Source organism: Triticum urartu, chromosome 1A (genome assembly GCF_056163025.1).
Source record: "Triticum urartu cultivar PI428250 chromosome 1A, HENAU_Tu73, whole genome shotgun sequence".
NCBI classification, from domain to species: Eukaryota; Viridiplantae; Streptophyta; class Magnoliopsida; order Poales; family Poaceae; genus Triticum; species Triticum urartu.
The window spans coordinates 17,905,367-17,924,977 of NC_141873.1; the positions used below are offsets into that span (position 1 = coordinate 17,905,367).

General features: G+C 43.4%; 1 protein-coding gene across 1 annotated transcript in view; it reads right to left on the reverse strand.

The window, feature by feature from the left end:
- Positions 1-2,882: 2,882 nt before the first annotated feature.
- The window catches only part of LOC147988481 (uncharacterized), a 68,765-nt gene continuing 52,036 nt past the window's right edge, over positions 2,883-19,611 (reverse strand). The window contains exons 2-3 of the mRNA XM_087541546.1: positions 3,475-3,521; positions 2,883-3,171 (exon numbers count right to left, since the gene is read on the reverse strand). Of these exons, the coding sequence (XP_087397672.1) occupies positions 2,883-3,171; positions 3,475-3,521 (336 nt within the window). The remainder of the gene's footprint in view (positions 3,172-3,474; positions 3,522-19,611) is intronic.

Sequence of the window (19,611 nt, forward strand, 5' to 3'; positions counted from 1 at the left end):
TAGCAACGACTTCCTGACCGATGGGTCCCGCTTGCCAGAGAGAGGGGGCCGCGGTGATTTGGGCCAGGGTGAGCTTCAGCTACTGCTAAGTTGTGTGCGTTGGCAATGAATAGGTATGGTCCACTCGCGCGGGCTGGGCTTTAGGGAATTGCATTCTATTTCCCTATTTTAGTTTCCTATTTGATTTCGGATTTTATTAAAATATCAACAGGAATTCTACAAAATTCCAGAAAGTCCAACAACTTAGGGAATATATTTCCAGCCCAAATATTCAATTAAATTCATATAATAAATTTATAAACTTTATGTTGGGCATTATAAATATCCCCTAAAAATAAATTTAGTGTTCTCAATCATTCCCAAAATGATTTTGAACTCCAAATAAAATCAAAATGAATATTTGGAGCAGTCGCTTATTTTCTCTCAATTTCAATATTAATTTAAACGCCAAAAGCTTCAAATTCCAGTCAAAATTCGCTACACTCAAGCAAAACAAGCAAAACTTTAATTAACCCTATTTATATAATTCACATTCAAAAATTCAGAGATTTTGGGATTTGGGATGTGACACATATATCTTCAACTATCCTTTGTGTGAGCCAGAGAATGACGAGGTTCAGGCAACGAGGAAGAAGACAAGGCTGAAATTCAAGGTTACCAAGGGAATTTTGGAGTAAAATTAAGAAGCTTGTTTAGCATTTTGGATAGGTCCCTTGTGAACCAAATCTTAGTTAACACTTTGAAAAGTATATTTGGTGTCAATATTGTTTTTTTTAACTTGTAATGTTCAATTTTAAAACAGTTTTTAAATAAAAAGGCATATGTTTTGTTGCTCCGTTCTGTAGCAACACATGGACACATGTTTTTTTATTAATACTTACAACTTTTTGTGCACTTTCCACAACCGGCCGTTCATTTACTGTTTGGAAGGGTAGTCCTTAGAAAATGAATTTTATTTTGGGCACCGGCCCAATGTTTCAGCCGGTCGCGCGCTAGCTGACGGATTGGTGCCCTCTGAGCCGTTCCATTCTTATCCCTTTGACCAAGCAGCACGCCGACCCACCTCCGGTCGCTCACCGCATCTCACGCGCTTCCTGCACCTCGCTGCCGTCACACCATCGCTAACATCTTGTCCCTGCCTGGTTTGTATGGTTTCTAGCAAAAAAACATGGTTCCAGCAAAACATTGATACGGTTCCAGCAAAATGACTTGGTTCTGCGCACCTACTATATATATATAGGTAAAATGTTTGGGGCACCTAGGTGCCTGGGCACCTAGCTGGTTTTTCATTAATGCCTCGTGGATTCAAACCCATTAAATTTTGCATACAAGATTTTCCATATGTGATACTAGCGCGCATGCATTTGTTTCCAAACAATACATACATCCATAAATTCGCTTCCATTCATGATCGTTCTTTATTCTTTCCAAAATAAAAATATATACCTTAGTACAGACGACATGCTTGATATACCTAAGGTACGGTAGATAGAAATGATATACCAAAGAAATATGCAAAATCAAAGGACATACATATGGAGTACTGATGGAGATACATGGTACGTTGGGCTCAAAGGATATACATAGGTATTACATACTCTCCACTATGTATGAAGAACTAGTGGAGATACATGATGTTGGGCTCGATGAAAAAGTTATATACACACATACGTATGGTCTCATACTGTGGGTATATAATACCTTGTAATTTTCTTAAAGGTCTTAAACATGTGTGGGTATATGATACCTTCAATTCTTAAAATATTTACATTGAGCCGCAAGTTTTTGTATGGACGTAATATTCTATTCCCGCAAAAAAATGGACACTATATCCTAATTATTGGATAGCCATTTTTTGTATGATATATTCATCGTACGTATCACATACTCTCTACTGTGTATAAAGAACTGATGGTTATATCATTATTTATTTATTGTGTTGTTTAATAATTTCTAGACATGTCGATAGTTTTGCTAGTTTTGCTAGTTTTCTTGTCATATATTTTAAATATGGCAACTATTTATTTTTTTGTGGTATATTATTGCTAGCTATGTCACATATCATTGGTATATTCTTTTGGAATATGGTTTATTGGTATGTCACACTTATTTACTTTTATAATGTAAAATGCATTGGATATGACATACCCACAATATTTCAAAATATTTGTGGGTATTCGATTCCGTGGAATGCTTTTCTAACGTGACAAAGAACGCATTGCATTTTTGTTCGGTAGTTTTCTAATAGGTATCTAATACTAAAAGCGGAAAATGTTTCTGCCATGAGACAACTGTGGGTATGTGAAATTTATGGATATGCATGAGATATTTTGTTTAATATGTGAACTATGAATTATTCTCCTTGAACACATTACTACCATTTGTTTAAATTAGATAATATTGAAAAAATACGTCCGACACAACAATACCTTATCCCTCCTATTAATACAAGCACGAAAAAATATCTCCATATACCTGAGAACATGAATGTATACAAATCATGAGGCATTTATTTCTGATTTCTCTCTCCTATTTCTATTAATGACTCCAAATATGCAACATCGCCATGCATGTTATTCTCTTTCCTTTTTTCCACTACAGAATTGTTCCAATGCATGGTGTGCATGAGCCTTATTTAGGGTATCCAATTAGCGATTAATGTATTAATACACATACCCGTTGCAATAGCACACATCTAAAAGCAATTGAACGGTGGAAGGGCAAGGAGCCTGGGCACCTAGGTGTCCCAAACTGCCGTCCTATATATATATATATATATATATATATATATATATATATATATATATATATATATATATATCCATTGCTAATGGGCCTTCTAAGCAACTGACTTGGTTCTGCGCACTGCTTGATTGTATGCATCATCCCATTATTATCTCCCCATCTGCGGAGAACCCAGATGTGAGTTTCTCCTTAATCCGACGCTTGCTAGATTCATCCACAGGAAACCTTAAACACTCGGGGGCTATGGCTTTGCACTCCTCACATGGATCTTTATCATGCAGTTCGATTCTCTTCAAGCCCACATATCTTTTCATGACAAGCCTTATATAGTTCATCACCTTTTCATCCTCCGAAAACCCTTTCATGAACAGCAGCTTCAAGTTCAAATGCTTGAAACTGGGTGTTTTCCACACCAAGTTGGTCTTCCGTGAAGACTCCCCCTCTCTGGCGGTCACTATGAAGCGATGCCGGGACGATGCCGTGCTCTAGCGAGGGAGATTCTGTGCTGATGATGACCAGCATGTTGATGTGTGGCTTGGGAAACTTGTGATATAGCCCCCCCCCCACACCCCACCTCTCTCTCTCTCTCTCTCTCTCTCTCTCTCTCTTTCCTTTGTAATGATCCTGTGGTATGAAGCTGTTCGGTCCCCTGGTTAATAAAAAGTGATTCAGGCGGGGGAGTTCTACCCCCCCCCCCCCCCCTTAAAATTCAAAAAGAAGTTGGTCTTCTTGGCAATATCGTCAAACTTGTTGGGTTCACAAGAGTGTCGAGATAACTGCATGGACCCAACAACAAAAGAAACGACAAATATTACATTTAAACTGAGCATCAACTTCAATACTAGTAGAATGCCCGTGCGTTGCTACAGGCTACACAATGCGTATATAAATGAATTAAACAAATAATTAAGATCGCCTCCAAGGTTGAAGTTCATTTCTCCCTCGTACGTTCGTGCATGTTCGGACATCAAACGGGTGCCTAGCAGGCTCCTCAAATCCAATCATCTAGATGGTCCGGGCTCCCCCAAATCCAGCACATATGTGGGAGAGAAATATAGTTGTTCGAATATCCGTCATGCTATTTCCAACACACGATTTGTAGCGAGACATTTGTCGCTCGAGCCAAAGCCATCTCTAATGAAATGTAATTTTCTACATCTTCAAAGTAGGAAAATTATTCCGCTCAGACCGCCATAACTGAATGGGCCAATTCCGAACCCCCATCCCGCTCACTCTCAACCCTCACTCCTATCACAAATCCACCAACTCGTGTTCTAAGTTAGCCAATGATTGCATCAAGGGACAAGGGCCATAACTACCTTCCTATCTTAGAGCATCTTCACTCGCGCCCCCAACATCCCCCCCCCCCAAGGCCCTTTTTTATCGCCGACGCTAAAAAAACGGCCCAGTCGCGCCTCAAGAAGCCCAATTTTCGCCAGTTAGACCCAAATTTGGCGCTGGGGGGCGCCGGTGGAAGCGTTTTTGGCGCGAAAGCCTAGTGGGGCCGCTGAGTCATCGACCAGCCTCGTCTCGTCTTCCTCATCGCCTCGTTTTTCCGCGGGGGATCAATGCCAAGGCTGCCGCCGGTTGGCCTGCCATTGATTTTTCATGGGCGGCGCAGTACGGCGACGCGCCCCCCTCCCGCCAAAACCCTAGACATGTTTGCCACCCCAGCCGCTATAAAAGTCGCCCCTCCCTCGCCGGTGGACGCACTCGCCCGCAGCCCCTCTCTCGCCGCCAACGCCCCCATCTCGTCTCCCTCCCTCCCCGTCTATAGCCATTTATGTAATTATGTTAGATACTAATGTATAAAACATTTCCATGGACATACAGCATGGACAAAATATAAATTGTGGAATATCATGCATCATGTAATTTGAGTCTCATGGTCATACGCAACTCATGAACTCTTTGAAATATAGGGTAGCTCATAGCTTAATACCATTAAAGAACATAGGACAGTTCATGGTGATAGACGCCTCAATTACGACATCAATCAAAAGAATTGAGCGGCCATAGGAAAACATTTTCATGTAAATCTTGCAGGTGCCCGTAAGAAAATATCACTAATCTAGACACACTCATTTTTGCTTTATCTAGATAAAACATTTAAAAGAAGGCCGCGATCACCTTTAACGTTAAAAAATCATTTAAGACGTGCACAAAATCTGAACATGGATGACCTCGTTGATACAGCTAGGTAATTTTTTAGTTGTATTAAGCTCATCTGGAGAACGAGTTAATAGTCTTTGTGACACAATTCTCTCTGCTGTCTCTGCTCTTTCCCTCAATCTCTGACAATCAGGAGTGCCATAAGCAGGAAGCAAGCGGCAAAATCAGCACTTCTCTAGCAACAGAAAAACCATCCCCTAATCCCAATCTCAACATTTTTCTCTCACCAATAGTAGTGGGCTAGTAGCACCCGCCATCTCCTCCTCCTCTCTCATTTCTAGCAACAACAGAACCATTCCCAATCAACCAATGATCTCTCTCTTACCCACACAACAAAGCTAGCACATGAACAACATGTAGAATGACTGGGCCACATTCCGTCATCTCATCTCCCTGTGAATGTGTTGCTTTCGCATCACCATGGAGCCTACTGTAAGGGCTTGACCAGTGCGGAATCACGCAAGAAGTCAAAAGTTCCAAGAGAAGGTAACCCCACCTCCGAGACTCCATGTCCATCCTACACGCCGAACAGGTGCGCTGGAAGCCGGAGTTCGGTGGCGTCAAAGTCAACCCCAACCCTGTCCAGCTCCCGACTACTCCGGCAGGGAAAGCACGACACGGCGGCCACTCCATCTCAACAGCCTGGCCGCACGCATAGTCGCACAGTGGCAAGCACTCCATCAAGGGGCTTCTCGTGTTTCGAAATCGGAGCCCCATGGGCTTAATCCACTAATTAAGAAGTAGGAAATTGCATGATTAATTACTGCAAAACCGGGCTAAAACTATCCGTGTGGTTCACAATCAATATACCCATTGTAAACGAGACGCATACACCTGAATTTATGAGTAACAGTGGAAATTTTTTTTGGAGATAAGGCCAGAAGCAAAAAACACCAAAGAAATGTCACCAATATGTTCACGATACAGAATCCAATAAAGCTTTAAAAAATTGAATGCAATAAGAAGCCAACTGATGGTACCTAACCTTAAACCATTGAGTGTCGAATGCACCTAACTTTAGAGAAAGGAATCATACTAAATAATATGCACCTGTAATTTGCTCCCCCTCTTCCCATCACCAAACATCAAACCTAGGCGCACAGAAGTCTCAAAATTGACCTGAGAAAAACATACATCAAAGACATCTTGGTGGGTTGTTCTAATGCAAAACGATATGCAGGTGTGAGTTCAAGAAAGGGGGGGTTGTTCTTCGACATAGGCATCCGATCAATGCAAACAAGGAATAAGTAGAAACGAAAAACCAGACAACTGATAGAGTTAAGGTGAATTAGAAAGGGGGTTGAACCTCCTCAACCGTATAGAAAATGCACGCGACCTCCAACTTCACAGTGAATTGGAGTCATATATATGACGCAAGCAATTTTTATGTCAACCACACAAACAACAGATATGACTTGGATTAAGGATATTGACAACATTTCTGGCATAATTGGAAAAGGAAAAGGGTATGTTATATGAAAATTTCAGTAAAAAGGCATACTATGTACCTCAAACAACATGAAATAAGACTGGTATCTGAAGGAAAAAAAATACAAAATGGTCAAGCAGTAGAACAAACAAAATATCACTAAATGTTGAAACGAAAATTCTAAGCCAAACCTGCAGAAAGTCAACAACAAGGAATGAGGTTATGGCTAGTCCCTCGTGAGATCAGTAGTATGTTGTGCCTTGACCATTTATAACGCAATGTCATGCTTATCAACATCCGTGACTACCATTATGCCTCTGGCTACGACCATCTTGTCACCCAGAACTGAGAAGGGTATATCTTGAATTCTTGATTGGGTAAAAGCTTAAAACTGAACCGGACAAGGCTGCGGAGGAAATAATAAGTATGCTGATCTAAAGTATGCATGGCACAGTAATTCGTGAAAAAACAGAAGCAAATATCATGTGATTTGGGTGTAAAAGAGTTTAATTTGCACCTTCCAGTTTGTTGACCAAACATGTGGCTTCGATTCCTGATCTCTCCTTGGCTGAAAGCATTAGCCCAAAACATCAAATCTAGCGCGTATACCAACACAACTAAAGTTGGGATAATCCATGGGTGCACAACGAGATACATAGAGCAAGCGATTTACCTCGTCTTTCCTTTCCCTTTGATAATATCTTCCCCTGTTTGTCGCCAAAATATAAATTGCAGCCGAAGCACATGACCGAGCTGTAGGTACAAGAGAAGCCATGGATGCGAGTTGAAAGCCTCCGATGCGCAGATCAACAAAGATAGACGATGCCCTGTCCATCTTCATCAAAAGCTTGCTTGAGAAATAAGAACAAGCACGCTAGTGCTCTACACATCGCCGCCCGCGCTTACCTCCGGTCATGGCGTATCTGATCCTGGATCCGATCCACACCGATGCGGCCGAGAGGCGAGGATGGCAAAAAGGAGGAGGATGAGTTGGAGGACCGACGTGACGATGATGATTGGCCTGCTGGGAGGTTCACTAGTAGAAAAAGGGTCAAACGTGAAGCACATTAGTGCCGGTTTGAATTTGAGCCGGCACTAATGTACACATTAGTGCCGGTTCCAACGGCTAGCCGGGCCGCTCTCATTAGTACCGGTTCGTGGCGAACCTTTAGCACCGGTTCGTGCCACGAACCGGTACTAAACTGAGTGGTGGCAGGATGTTGTCAGTCCGGAGCCCCTCCAGCACCTTTAGTACCGGGTCGTATCACGAACCGGTACTAAAGATCATCCTACATAGACCCTTCGTCCACCCGAGCTCGCTCTGTTCTTCCCCTTTCCCCTCTCCTCTCTGTTCTTTCCCCTCTTTCTCTCAAGCTCATCACACATTTTGCCCAAGATTTGAAGGCCCCCATCCATTCAAATGATCACAAAGGTTAGCAACTCTTTCCTTTCATCTCTCATTGCTAGATTAGCTCGTGCAATGCTTTATATAGTGATTGATTTTTGAGTTTAGTAATTTGGGAGGAATTATATATATATATATATATATATATATATATATATATATATATATATGCTAGTATTTGATTTATATGCAATTTGAGGTCAAAAATAACACTTAGTTTTGCATATGTAGGTGTGGTTTACTTAGTACCTTCTAAATCTCCGTCGTAACCACCGTCGATCGCTCGCAACGTCCCGTCGCCGGCACCACCTTGTGGTGAGCCTCTTGTTCATGAAGTTTTATATAAAAAATTGATGTTTGTGTGATTTGGATATATAGTTACTCGTATAATTATCTTACCCATACGTTGTTCGTTATGCATAGTGCCATGGTTTTGATATCCGTCCCCGTCGGCCCTCGTCCGGGTTATGATTCAGATGTGGTATATTCTCTTTTAAAACTATTCATTGCATTTCGTGTTTATGACAAATTATGCCCATCAAGTTGACATAGATATTTGTATGTAGGAGGTAGTTGAACCGGAAATTCCAACCAACCTTATTGTCGAGAGGTTAAATTTAGTTGAAAGAGAAAACGAGGATTTGAAGAAAAAATTGAAAAGAATTGAGGGGGAGAAGATGGAATTGGAGTTGCATGTTGCCGATGTCGTCGATGATCACAAGATTAAGATGGAGAAAATGCGCTTGAAGATTAGAAAGATTAGAAAATATGCCATTCATAGTGAGGCTTGGTATCATTATGTTGTTGGATCAATTGTTACCTTAGTTGCGATCTTGATCGCATTTGTTGTTGCATTTAAATTCTTTAGCTAGAGAGTTATTTGTTTGTTGCATTGAAGTGTTGTATGCTCTTTATGTATGAACTTTATGTATTGTATTAATTTGATGTTTTCGGTGCTGTTATTGAAGATGAGCCGGCAATGGATGTACGATGACCGATGCTCTCCCGAGTTCATTAATGGCGTGCGTACTTTTCTTCTTGCGGCTGAGGCAAACAAGCGAGCGGATGGTTTTATGCATTGTCCATGTGCTGGCTGTAAGAATGGTTGCAATTACTCTACGTCAAGAACCATTCACGTCCACCTGTTTGAGTCTGGTTTCATGCCCCACTATAATGTTTGGACCAAGCATGGAGAAAGAGGGGTTGTGATGGAAGAAAATAAAGAAGAAGAGGACGACGACAGCTATCCTGGCCATGGGTTCCCTGAATACAGTGATATAGGAATGAGGGAAGAAGCTGAGCCGGTAATGCGGGAAGAAGCTGGTTGCAGACACGTACCATGCATGACACCTCTATTGAAGATGACTTGTACTTGCTGTCCCGGTTACCATCTTCGAATATAATGACTTTCAAAGGGTACGAGATAAATTGTAATACATTTTACATGATCGCCCAAGATAAGAAGAGCACCAACCAAAACAGTGGTGTCCGCTTTGATGCAGAAACCAAGACAGGAAAGGAAACATATTATGGTTATATACAGGACATATGGGAACTTGACTATCGACGTGGTTTGAAGGTCCCTTTGTTTCGGTGCAAATGGGTCAATATGACACGAGACGGAGTAACGGAAGACCCGCAGTACGGAATGACAACAGTGGATCTCAACAATCTTGCATATGCAGACAAACCATTCGTCCTAGCCAATGATGTGGCACAGGTTTTCTATGTGAAGGACATGTCTACCAAGCCAAGAAAAAGAAAAGATAAGGAAGCGAATGCATCATACGATGAGCCAAAGCGGCACATAGTTCTTTCTGGGAAGAGAAACATCGTGGGAGTGGATGACAAGACAGACATGTCAGAAGATTATGAAAAGTTTGATGAAATTGCTCCATTCACAGTGAATATTGATCCGAGCATCCCGTTAAATGATGAAGATTTTCCATGGTTATGGCGCAAAGGGACACACGCGAAGAAAAAGTTTCACACCCAAAGATCTGGGATGTGATCGCCTTCACTATCATCACTTTTTTCTGTGTTTCACACCCAGGAGGGAATCTCTGTAATAGTTAGGGTAGTTATGTGTTTTGGCATTTGAAACGCGAAGAAATTTTATGTGCAAACAAATTCTTTCATGCCTTTACTGATTTTTTAAAGCTAAATGACCCTGAAATTGAAAAGCATTTCAAATGAACTCAGAAAAGGTTGAAAGTTGGTATGGTATCATAATTTCACCCACATAGCATGTGCAAAAAAGTAGAGAGGGTTACCGCAAAAACTGGATGCACTTCGTGTACTAAATGGACAATCTCTTTCGAAATATCAGGGTTTTGGACGAAAACTCATCAGTTACAAAAGGCATTTCATTTTTTTAAATAACCTAAGCATTACCAAATTGAATATAATGATAAAACACAGTAATATTAAACATAAGGAAAAAGAATCACTGAAAAATCTATTCACAAAGTTAAGTTATTCACAAACTAGTGATTCACACAAATTTCAAATAAATCAAAATTTAAACTATTCAAATTTGTAAACTACTGGTACTAACATAAAGTTTGTAATTTTTTGTACCTAAAGCAAAAATATTCACAAAAAAACTCTAAATACAGCAAAAAAACAACTCAAACAAAAATAAATAAAGAAAAAAAAAGCCCACCTACTGTGCCACAGCGGCCTGCATACGACTAGAAACCCAACCTGTTGTTGGGCCAGGATGCAGGCCCGCAAAGGCCCAGTAGGCCCACAGGGCAGCACAGAACATTTAGGCCCAGTAGGCCTGCTTTGGAGAGGAGCTCGAGGGAGCTACCGCACTGGGGCCTATAAACCAGTGCGGACGCCCCTCGACTAGCGAGGTGGGACTAAACATTTCGTACCGCGCCTGCGCTAGCGCACCCCCTTTAGTGCCGAGTGGTAGCACCAACCGGTACTAAAGGGGGGGGGGGCCTTTAGTACCGGTTGGAGCCACCACCCGGCACTAAAGGGGTGCGGTTCCCGCCGGTTGGCCTGGCCAAAACAGGCCTTTAGTACCGGTTGGTGGCTCCAACCGGTACTAAAGGTCCATCCTATATAATTAAACATTTCAAAAATTTCAGTTTCTCCTCTAGTTCTTCTCCTCTGCCCCGTCGCCCGCCGCCCCGTCTCCATAACCCTCGTCGCCGCCCCCCTCCCCGTCGTCGCCGCCCCATCGTCCCCGTCCCCATCGTCCCCGTCATCACCGCCGCGCCGTCCCGACCCTTCCCGCGTCGTCCCCATCCCCGTCATCGCCGCCCCGTCCCCGTTGTCGCCGCGCGCCCCGGCCCGTCCCCGTCGTCGCCGCCCCGTCCCTGTCCCCGTCGTCGCCATCCTCGTCGTCGCTGCGCCCGTCGCCGTCCCCATCGCCGCCCCCCGTCGCCTCTCGCCTCGCCGGTGAGCACACACACACACACATAGCATTGTTAGAAATTTTTCTTTTTTTAGTTATAGAAATAGTTAGTTATATAGCATTGTTAGAAATGTTATAGAAATGTTAGAGTTGTTAGAAATTTTTCTGTTTTTTAGTTATAGAAATAGTTATAAAATAGTTAGAATAGTTAGAAATTTTCTATTTTTTAGTTATAGAAATAGTTATAAAGAAGTTAGAAATTTTTCTTTTTTTTAGTTATAGAAATATTAGAAATGTTATACAAATGTTAGTTATATATATATAAATGTTATAATCTTTTTTCTGTTTTTTAGTTATAGAAATATTATAAATGTTATAGAAATTTTAGTTATATAGCATTGTTAGAAATGTTATAGGAATATTAGTTATATAGAAATGTTAGAAATTTTAGTTATCAAAATCCAATCATTAAAAAAATGTTACTTTTGCGGGCATATAGCTAGTATTTGTTCTCGATGATGCCCGGCCCGCATCCTCGCCGTCGACCCGTCCGCGACGACGTCCGGCTGACCCATGTCCGGGACTGGGCTCCGCCGGGCTGGCACTGGGAGGTGCTGCCTGGAGGGGCGCGCCGCTTGATAAGGAACCCGGCCCCGGGTCCCGTCGTCGACCCTGATCTCGTTTGGTGGCGTTCGCGTGGGCCAGTTTCGGTGCGGAGGGAGCCGGCCCCGCCGGAGGTGGTACGTCGCCGTGTCAGGGAGGAGGACGAGCACGTCCATCGCTACATGGTTGCGTTAGAGGGCGGCAGGTTCTCCAATACCTGGCAGTTTCTTCAGGGATCTCACTTCAGCTATGATCATGTGAGGGTTCCTTCTTTTTGGGTGTCCACCGCCTGCGCCACAGGAATCGCGAGTGTCCTATATTCTTCTGTAGTATTCGATCTTTATTAGCTACCTAGCCAGTGATGTACTCGATATATAATATTCGAGACGATGTATTCGAGATTATATATTATTCGAGACGATGTATTCGAGATTATATCTATTATTCGAGACGATGTATTCGAGATTATATCTATTATTCGAGACGATGTATTCGAGATTATATCTATTATTCGAGACGACGTATTCGAGATTATATTCGATGATGCTTATTATGTATATGATTGATTCAGTTTTTCCTTATTAATTGATTGCATCCATGCATTGTAATTTGAATATATTTCTTTTGGATTAGTTAGACAAAACCTATGGCGGACAATACCGGCAGAGAGGGAGAAGAGGCCCTGTTCAATATCAATTTCTTTTGGATTAGTTAGACAAAACCTATGGCGGACAATACCGGCAGAGAGGGAGAAGAGGCCCTGTTCAATATCATACGCAATCTTCGCGGGCCAGATGATGATCAGAATGAAGAAGATTATGACGGCTCCGAATATCTAAACAACACCGGGAGGGTGATATGATATTCGGTCGCGACGACCGAATTGATGAAGTCGTGAACTATGAACATGACGAAGAAAATGTTCATCTTGAAACAACAAAGACCGGCGAGGTATATATATTTATATAAGCAGGCATCTGGTGATCATCACATGTTTTAAATGACTTGAAGATATATTAACGAATCGATCTTTCTTCTTTCAGCCATCCGGATCGAGCAAATCTTCAGGCAATAGGACGAAACGAGGCCCGAACAAAAAGTTGACTCCCGCTCCTCCAAGTCCACCAACGCGTCAAGCCACTCCTCCTCCAAGTCCAGCACAGCTTCAGGCCACTCCTCCTCCAAGTCCGGCAAAGCGTCAGGCCACTCCTCCTCCAAGTTCGGCACAGCTTCAGGCCACTCCCCCTCCAAGTCCGGCACAGCTTCAGGCCACTCCTCCTCCTCCAACTCAGCCACGTCAGCTGTCTTCGCCGCCTCAGCAATCACGGAAGAGAGCCGCCTCAGCTATGGTGCGTAGCGGTACAAGTCGAGGTAGTACTGCAGGTACAGGCGGAGGCAAGCGATTTCAATATGGTCCAAACCTCGCGCCTCTTCCGTAGAGGCCTTACGACAAGTCCGAGGAGGAAAACGTAGCCATATCGAAGGCCGAGGTGGAAGCCCATTTTGCACCGAAACCGCCACCGCCGCCAAGGGAGAAAGTGCATGTGGAAAAGATTGACCACTTCATTCGTATGGCTAGACCACCAGCTCCCAAGCCTGTTGACACGGACTATGAGCGCCACCTCAGGAAGTTAAATCGAGCACGTATACAGAAAGAGGCGAGCTCGAGCTCGAGCAAATCAGCTGGCAAAAATTGCGGTAAAATCGTTCCCCAGCTGGGAGAACAGGCGGCAATCAATCCCCTCGCTTGTTGTGCCAACAACACATGAGAGTAGGCGCGCCCAATATTATTGTGGGCAAACCGTTAACGTTCCCGGGCTGGGCGATGTGGTAATAACCGAGGAGCATATTGCGCAGGCTGAATCGATCGGGATCACTGTTGGACAACTCCTGTTGGGTTTCGTAGTAATTTCAAAAAAATTCCTACGCACATGCAAGATCATGGTGATGCATAGCAACGAGAGGGGAGAGTATGATCTACGTACCCTTGTAGATCGACAACGGAAGCGTTTGGTTGATGTAGTCGTACGTCTCCACGGCCCGACCGATCAAGCACCGAAACTACGGCACCTCCGAGTTCTAGCACACGTTCAGCTCGATGACAATCCCCGGACTCCGATCCAGCAAAGTGTCGGGGAAGAGTTCTGTCAGCACGATGGCGTGGTGACGATCTTGATGTACTACCGTCGCAGGGCTTCGCCTAAGCACCGCTACAATATTATCGAGGACTATGGTGGAAGGGGGCACTGCACACGGCTAAGAATATGATCACGTGGATCAACTTGTGTGTCTAGAGGTTGCCCCTACCTCCGTATATAAAGGTTCAAGGGACGGGGGGCCGGCCGGCCAGGAGAGGCGCGTCAGGAGGAGTCCTACTCCCTCTGGGAGTAGGACTCCCCCCCCCTTTCCTAGTTGGAATAGGATTCGTGGAGGGGGGGAAAGAGGAGAGAGAGGAGGAAGGGGGGCCGGCCCCCTCTCCTTGTCCAATTCGGACCAAGGGGGGTAGGGGCGTGCGGCCCATCTCTGGCCACCTCTCCTCTCTTCCACTAAGGCCCACTAAGGCCCATATACCTCCCGGGGGGTTCCGGTAAAATCCCGATTTCACCCGGAACAGTTCCGATATCCAAACATAGGCTTCCAATATATCAATCTTTATGTCTCGACCATTTCGAGACTCCTCGTCATGTCCGTGATCACATCCAGGACTCCGAACAACCTTCGGTACATCAAAATGGATAAACTCATAATATAAATGTCATCGTAACCTTAAGCGTGCGGACCCTACGGGTTCGAGAACAATGTAGACATGACCGAGACACGTCTCCAGTCAATAACCAATAGCGGAACCTGAATGCTCATATTGGCTCCTACATATTCTACGAAGATCTTTTATCGGTCAGACCGCATAACAACATACGTTGTTCCCTTTGTCATTGGTATGTTACTTGCCCGAGATTCGATCGTCGGTATCCCATACCTAGTTCAATCTTGTTACCGGCAAGTCTCTTTACTCGTTCTGTAATACATCATCCCGCAACTAACTCATTAGTTGCAATGCTTGCAAGGCTTAAGTGATGTGCATTACCGAGAGGGCCCAGAGATACCTCTCCGACAATCGGAGTGACAAATCCTAATCTCGAAATACGTCAACCCAACATGTACCTTTGGAGACACATGTAGAGCTCCTTTATAATCACCCAGTTACGTTGTGACGTTTGGTAGCACACAAAGTGTTCCTCCGGCAAACGGGAGTTGCATAATCTCATAGTCATAGGAACATGTATAAGTTATGAAGAAAGCAATAGCAACATACTAAACGATCGGGTGCTAAGCTAATGGAATGGGTCATGTCAATCAGATCATTCATCTAATGATGTGATCCTGTTAATCAAATGACAACTCTTTGTCCATGGTTAGGAAACATAACCATCTTTGAATAACAAGCTAGTCTAGTAGAGGCATACTAGTGACACTCTGTTTGTCTATGTATTCACACATGTATTATGTTTCTGGTTAATACAATTCTAGCATGAATAATAAACTTTTATCATGATATATAAGGAAATAAATAATAACTTTATTATTGCCTCTAGGGCATATTTCCTTCAGTCTCCCACTTGCACTAGAGTCAATAATCTAGAATACACAGTAATGATTCGAACACCCATGGAGCCTTGGTGTTGATCATGTTTTGCTCGTGGAAGAGGCTTAGTCAACGGGTCTGCTACATTCAGATCCGTATGTATCTTGCAAATCTCTATGTCTCCCACCTGGACTAGATCCCGGATGGAATTGAAGCGTCTCTTGATGTGCTTGGTTCTGTAAGTGCATCTAGTGCCACCCCTAGTTGGTTTTGGAGTATTGACGACAAACCTAGTTGAGGGACTAATGTGTTTGTGAGAATTGCAGGAAAACATAGGTAGAAGTCCCTCATAGATTTGGTTTACTACCAGAGATGACCCCTAAAAATGAATGAAGACATTGAAGTCAAAGGTGGTATATGAAGATATTCACATTGAAGACTATGACAACAGAAGACATGTTATGAAGCCTATGGAACTCGAAGACTTAGATCTTTCGTAGTTCTTTTTATTTTTGTTGAGTCATAGGAACCACCGTACTATTAAGTGGGGTCCAGGAGAACAAGTCAGAATGACTTAAGTGATGCCTAAATCAAAAACCTATGTCTTCGAGTGAAGACAATGAGAGCAAATCTTGTCCAGAGCCGGACAAGTCAGCTTTGCTTGTAGCCCAAGTAAAGTTGCCATGAGAGTTCGAAATCTGACCGTTGAGACACGTGTCAGTTCCTTAGTGACCCAGGGTCATTTCGGACAAATCAGGTCGGGTTGCCAAGTGGCTATAAATAGCCCACCCCCACAACCATAAACAGTTGGCTGCTCAGATTTCAGTGCACGGCTTTTGTCGTTTGAGAGCAACCCACCTCGAAGCCTTTGAGAGAAAATTCCTAGTGAGGAGAAAAGCCCTAACCACCCAGAGCCAGAGTAAATTGGGCATCACTTAAGTCTTCTTGTCTGTGTGATCTGAAGACTTATTACACTTGAGGACTGTGAATCCTCCAGACGGTTAGGCGTCGCGTTCAAAGCATCCAAGAGACATTGTGGATTGCCAGTGAACGAAGTCTGTGAAGGTTTGGGAGTCTACCTTGAAGACTTACCAGAGCGATTGGGCGAGGACTAAGTGACCTTAGCTCAAGGAGATTACGGTGAGGACTTGGTGTCCTGAACTGTGTGTTCAGGACTGGGTGTCCGGGACTGTGTGTCCTAAGGTTTAAATACCTAGCCGCTCCAACCAGACGTACAGTTGTCACAGCAACTGGAACTGGTCCAACATATCATTGTCTTCAACGAGTCACTGGTTTCATCTTCACTTCCTTCTCTTGCTGTTACTCATTGTGAAGTCATTGCGTGCTTGCTTTATCATTTGTCTTCACAACGTGAATGCATAATCTGTTTGGCTTCATAACTTCTTCCTACTTGATCCTTATTACACTGAAGCTGTTTGTCACTATGCTTTCACTCTATTGAATACATGACCATGGCTGGCCTAGTGTAATCTAACTTCCGCTGCATAGTAATAGGCATAATCTTCACTGTTTGTCTTCATAACTCCCAAGTTTTGAAGACTTACATAAAAATTGCCTATTCACCCCCCCTCTAGTCGATATAACGCACTTTCAATTGGTATTAGAGCAAGGTGCTCTCTTGTTCTGTGTGATTCGGTTTAACCACCGGGAGTTTTAGCTATGTCGACTGCAGGGATAATCAAAGTCTCCGCTGCGTGCCCCGTCTTCGATGGAACTGAATATCCCTACTAGAAGAATAAGATGCGCATGCATCTTGAAGCCATTGACGTCGACCTATGGTATGTCGTCGAGAACGGCGTTCCCAAGGCTGGAGAAGGTGTCACTGCTGCTGATGTCAAGAAATTCGTTCAACTGGACTCTACTGCCAAGAACATCATCTGTGGTCATCTAACCAAAGGACAGTATGGCCGTGTGAGTGCCTTGAAGACATCCAAACTGGTCTGGGACTGGCTCTCCAAGGTCAATGAAGGCATCTCAACCCAGAGAGATCAACGAATCAGTGTCCTTCGCAATCTTTTCAACCGCTTCAAGCGAAATGACAATGAGAATGTCCAGCACACATTTGATAGACTCACTGACATCACAAATGAGCTTCAAGCCCTCGGCGCCACTGAAATCACCAAACATGAAATCGTCAAAACGCTGCTGAGATCACTTGATAGTTCGTTTGACATCCTGGCCCTGATGATTCAAGAACATCCTGATTTCAAGACACTCGATCCGTCTGACATACTTGAGAGGCTCAACACACACGAGTTTCAGCTTTCTGAGAAAAGAGATATCTACGGTCCAAACTATGGGCGAACTCGCGCCTTGAAGGCAAAAGATGTCTCCTCATCTGAAGAAGAATCTGACTGCAGTTCTGATGATCCTGAAGACATTGGAAGAGAACTTGCAATGCTAGTGAAGAAGTTCCAAAAATTCACCAAGAAGAAAGGCTTCAGAAAATCTTCACGATCAAGCTCAAGGAATGATGAAGCTTCTGCTCATGACTACAAGAAGAAAACATGTCACAAGTGCAAGAAAACTGGACACTTCATCTCTGAGTGTCCACAGTGGGACAATGAGAACAGAAGGAAGAAGAAGAGCAAGGAATATGATTGTGACGACAAGAAGAAGAAGAAATACTCAAAGTCTTCTTCCAAGTCTTCATCAAAGTCTTCATCACACAAGAAGAGCTCATCTGGCAAGGCACGTGCGTTTGTTGGAAAGGAGATGGATTCAGAGGAGGAGTCCGCATCTGAGGAGGCAGAGGTGGAGTCTGAGGAGGAGTCTGATTCTGGCATTGCGAGTCTGGCTACAGCATACGTCGCCAAATCCATCTTCAACACTGAAGATAATGACTGCATCACCGACACCAACGCAAATGACAAGAACGACTCCACTCCTACCTACTGCTTCATGGCACGCGGTGCCAAGGTAAACACACGCACTGCTCGCTATGAAACATCTAGTGACGATGACTCTGAATGTGATTCAAAACCTAGCTACAAAACACTTGCTAAAATTGCAACTGAACAACAGAAAGCTATGGAACATATTCAAAAATTGTTAGACAGAAGCGATGATCTGTTGGGTGCTGAAATAACTCGATCTGAATCCTTAATTGAAGACATAAAAAACCTTCACGTTAAGTATCAGGAACTTGAAGATCGTCATGATACTCTCTCAACAACTCATGAAAAGCTTTCCTATGATTATCTTCAAAGGAAGCAAGAACTTGAGAAATTGAGGGTGGCTCATGAAGATCTTCAAAAGGAAAACGAGTCACTTCGCTCCGAACAGATCAGTCCCGCTCAGGAAGGATTTGAACCACCATGTCTTAAATGCATTGAGCGTGATAATGCTAATTCTGTTGCTGAATGTTCCACTTCTACTGCTGTTGCAATATCTTCAACTGTTGACGTGGTAACTAACCCCTCTGCTGAGGATACCACTGCTATTGCTGATGAGAATGCTATGTTGAAGACATTGCTTGAAACAGGGATGTACAAAAGTCTTAAAGGACATCAGACACTATGTGATGTCCTCAAGAAGCAGATCCTGAATCGAAACCCTAGGAAAGAGGGTGTTGGATTTGTGAGGAAAATCAATGCAGATGGCTCTTACTGGAAACCTGAGCAGTACCCCAAAACCACATGGGTTGCTGCAAAGGAACTTTCAGCAGATCCATCCAACTTATCTAGCTTCACTTGTGCTAACCCCATTATCATTGATGAATCCTTTGATGCAAACTATAAACTGTTTAAGAATTAGAATGGTGAAGTGTTTGCCAGGTACATTGGTACTAACTGCAGGAATGGACCGCCTATGAAGAAGATCTGGGTTTCCAAAAAGTGTCTGGAAAATCTTCCTGTGAATGTCTTCATGACACCTCACTTGAAGAAGACAAATCTCAGACCAAAGGCTTCATACGGTCCAATGGCTTCATACAAACAGAGGACTCACCTGAGTCACACTAACACAAATGTTTTGCAGGGAAACCATTCTCAGGCACATGAGTATGAGAGCGGTTCATCGAACCGTGTTCATGTGACCAAAAATTATTCTGCTTATTCCTATAAGTATTATTGTCCACCTGCTAGACTGTTTGCTAAGGCTTCAAAGCCAAAATTCTCAGATGCTGCACTTAGACTTATTGCTTCTAAGCCACCCTTGAAGATGTGGGTGGTTAAGAAAGCTTAACTCTCTTTTGCAGGGAAAGGTCTCCAGCAGAAAAACAAAATCTTCTAATGCTATTGCTGGGGACCTTAAAAATCTTGTAGGGCGCAAGATAAAATGCC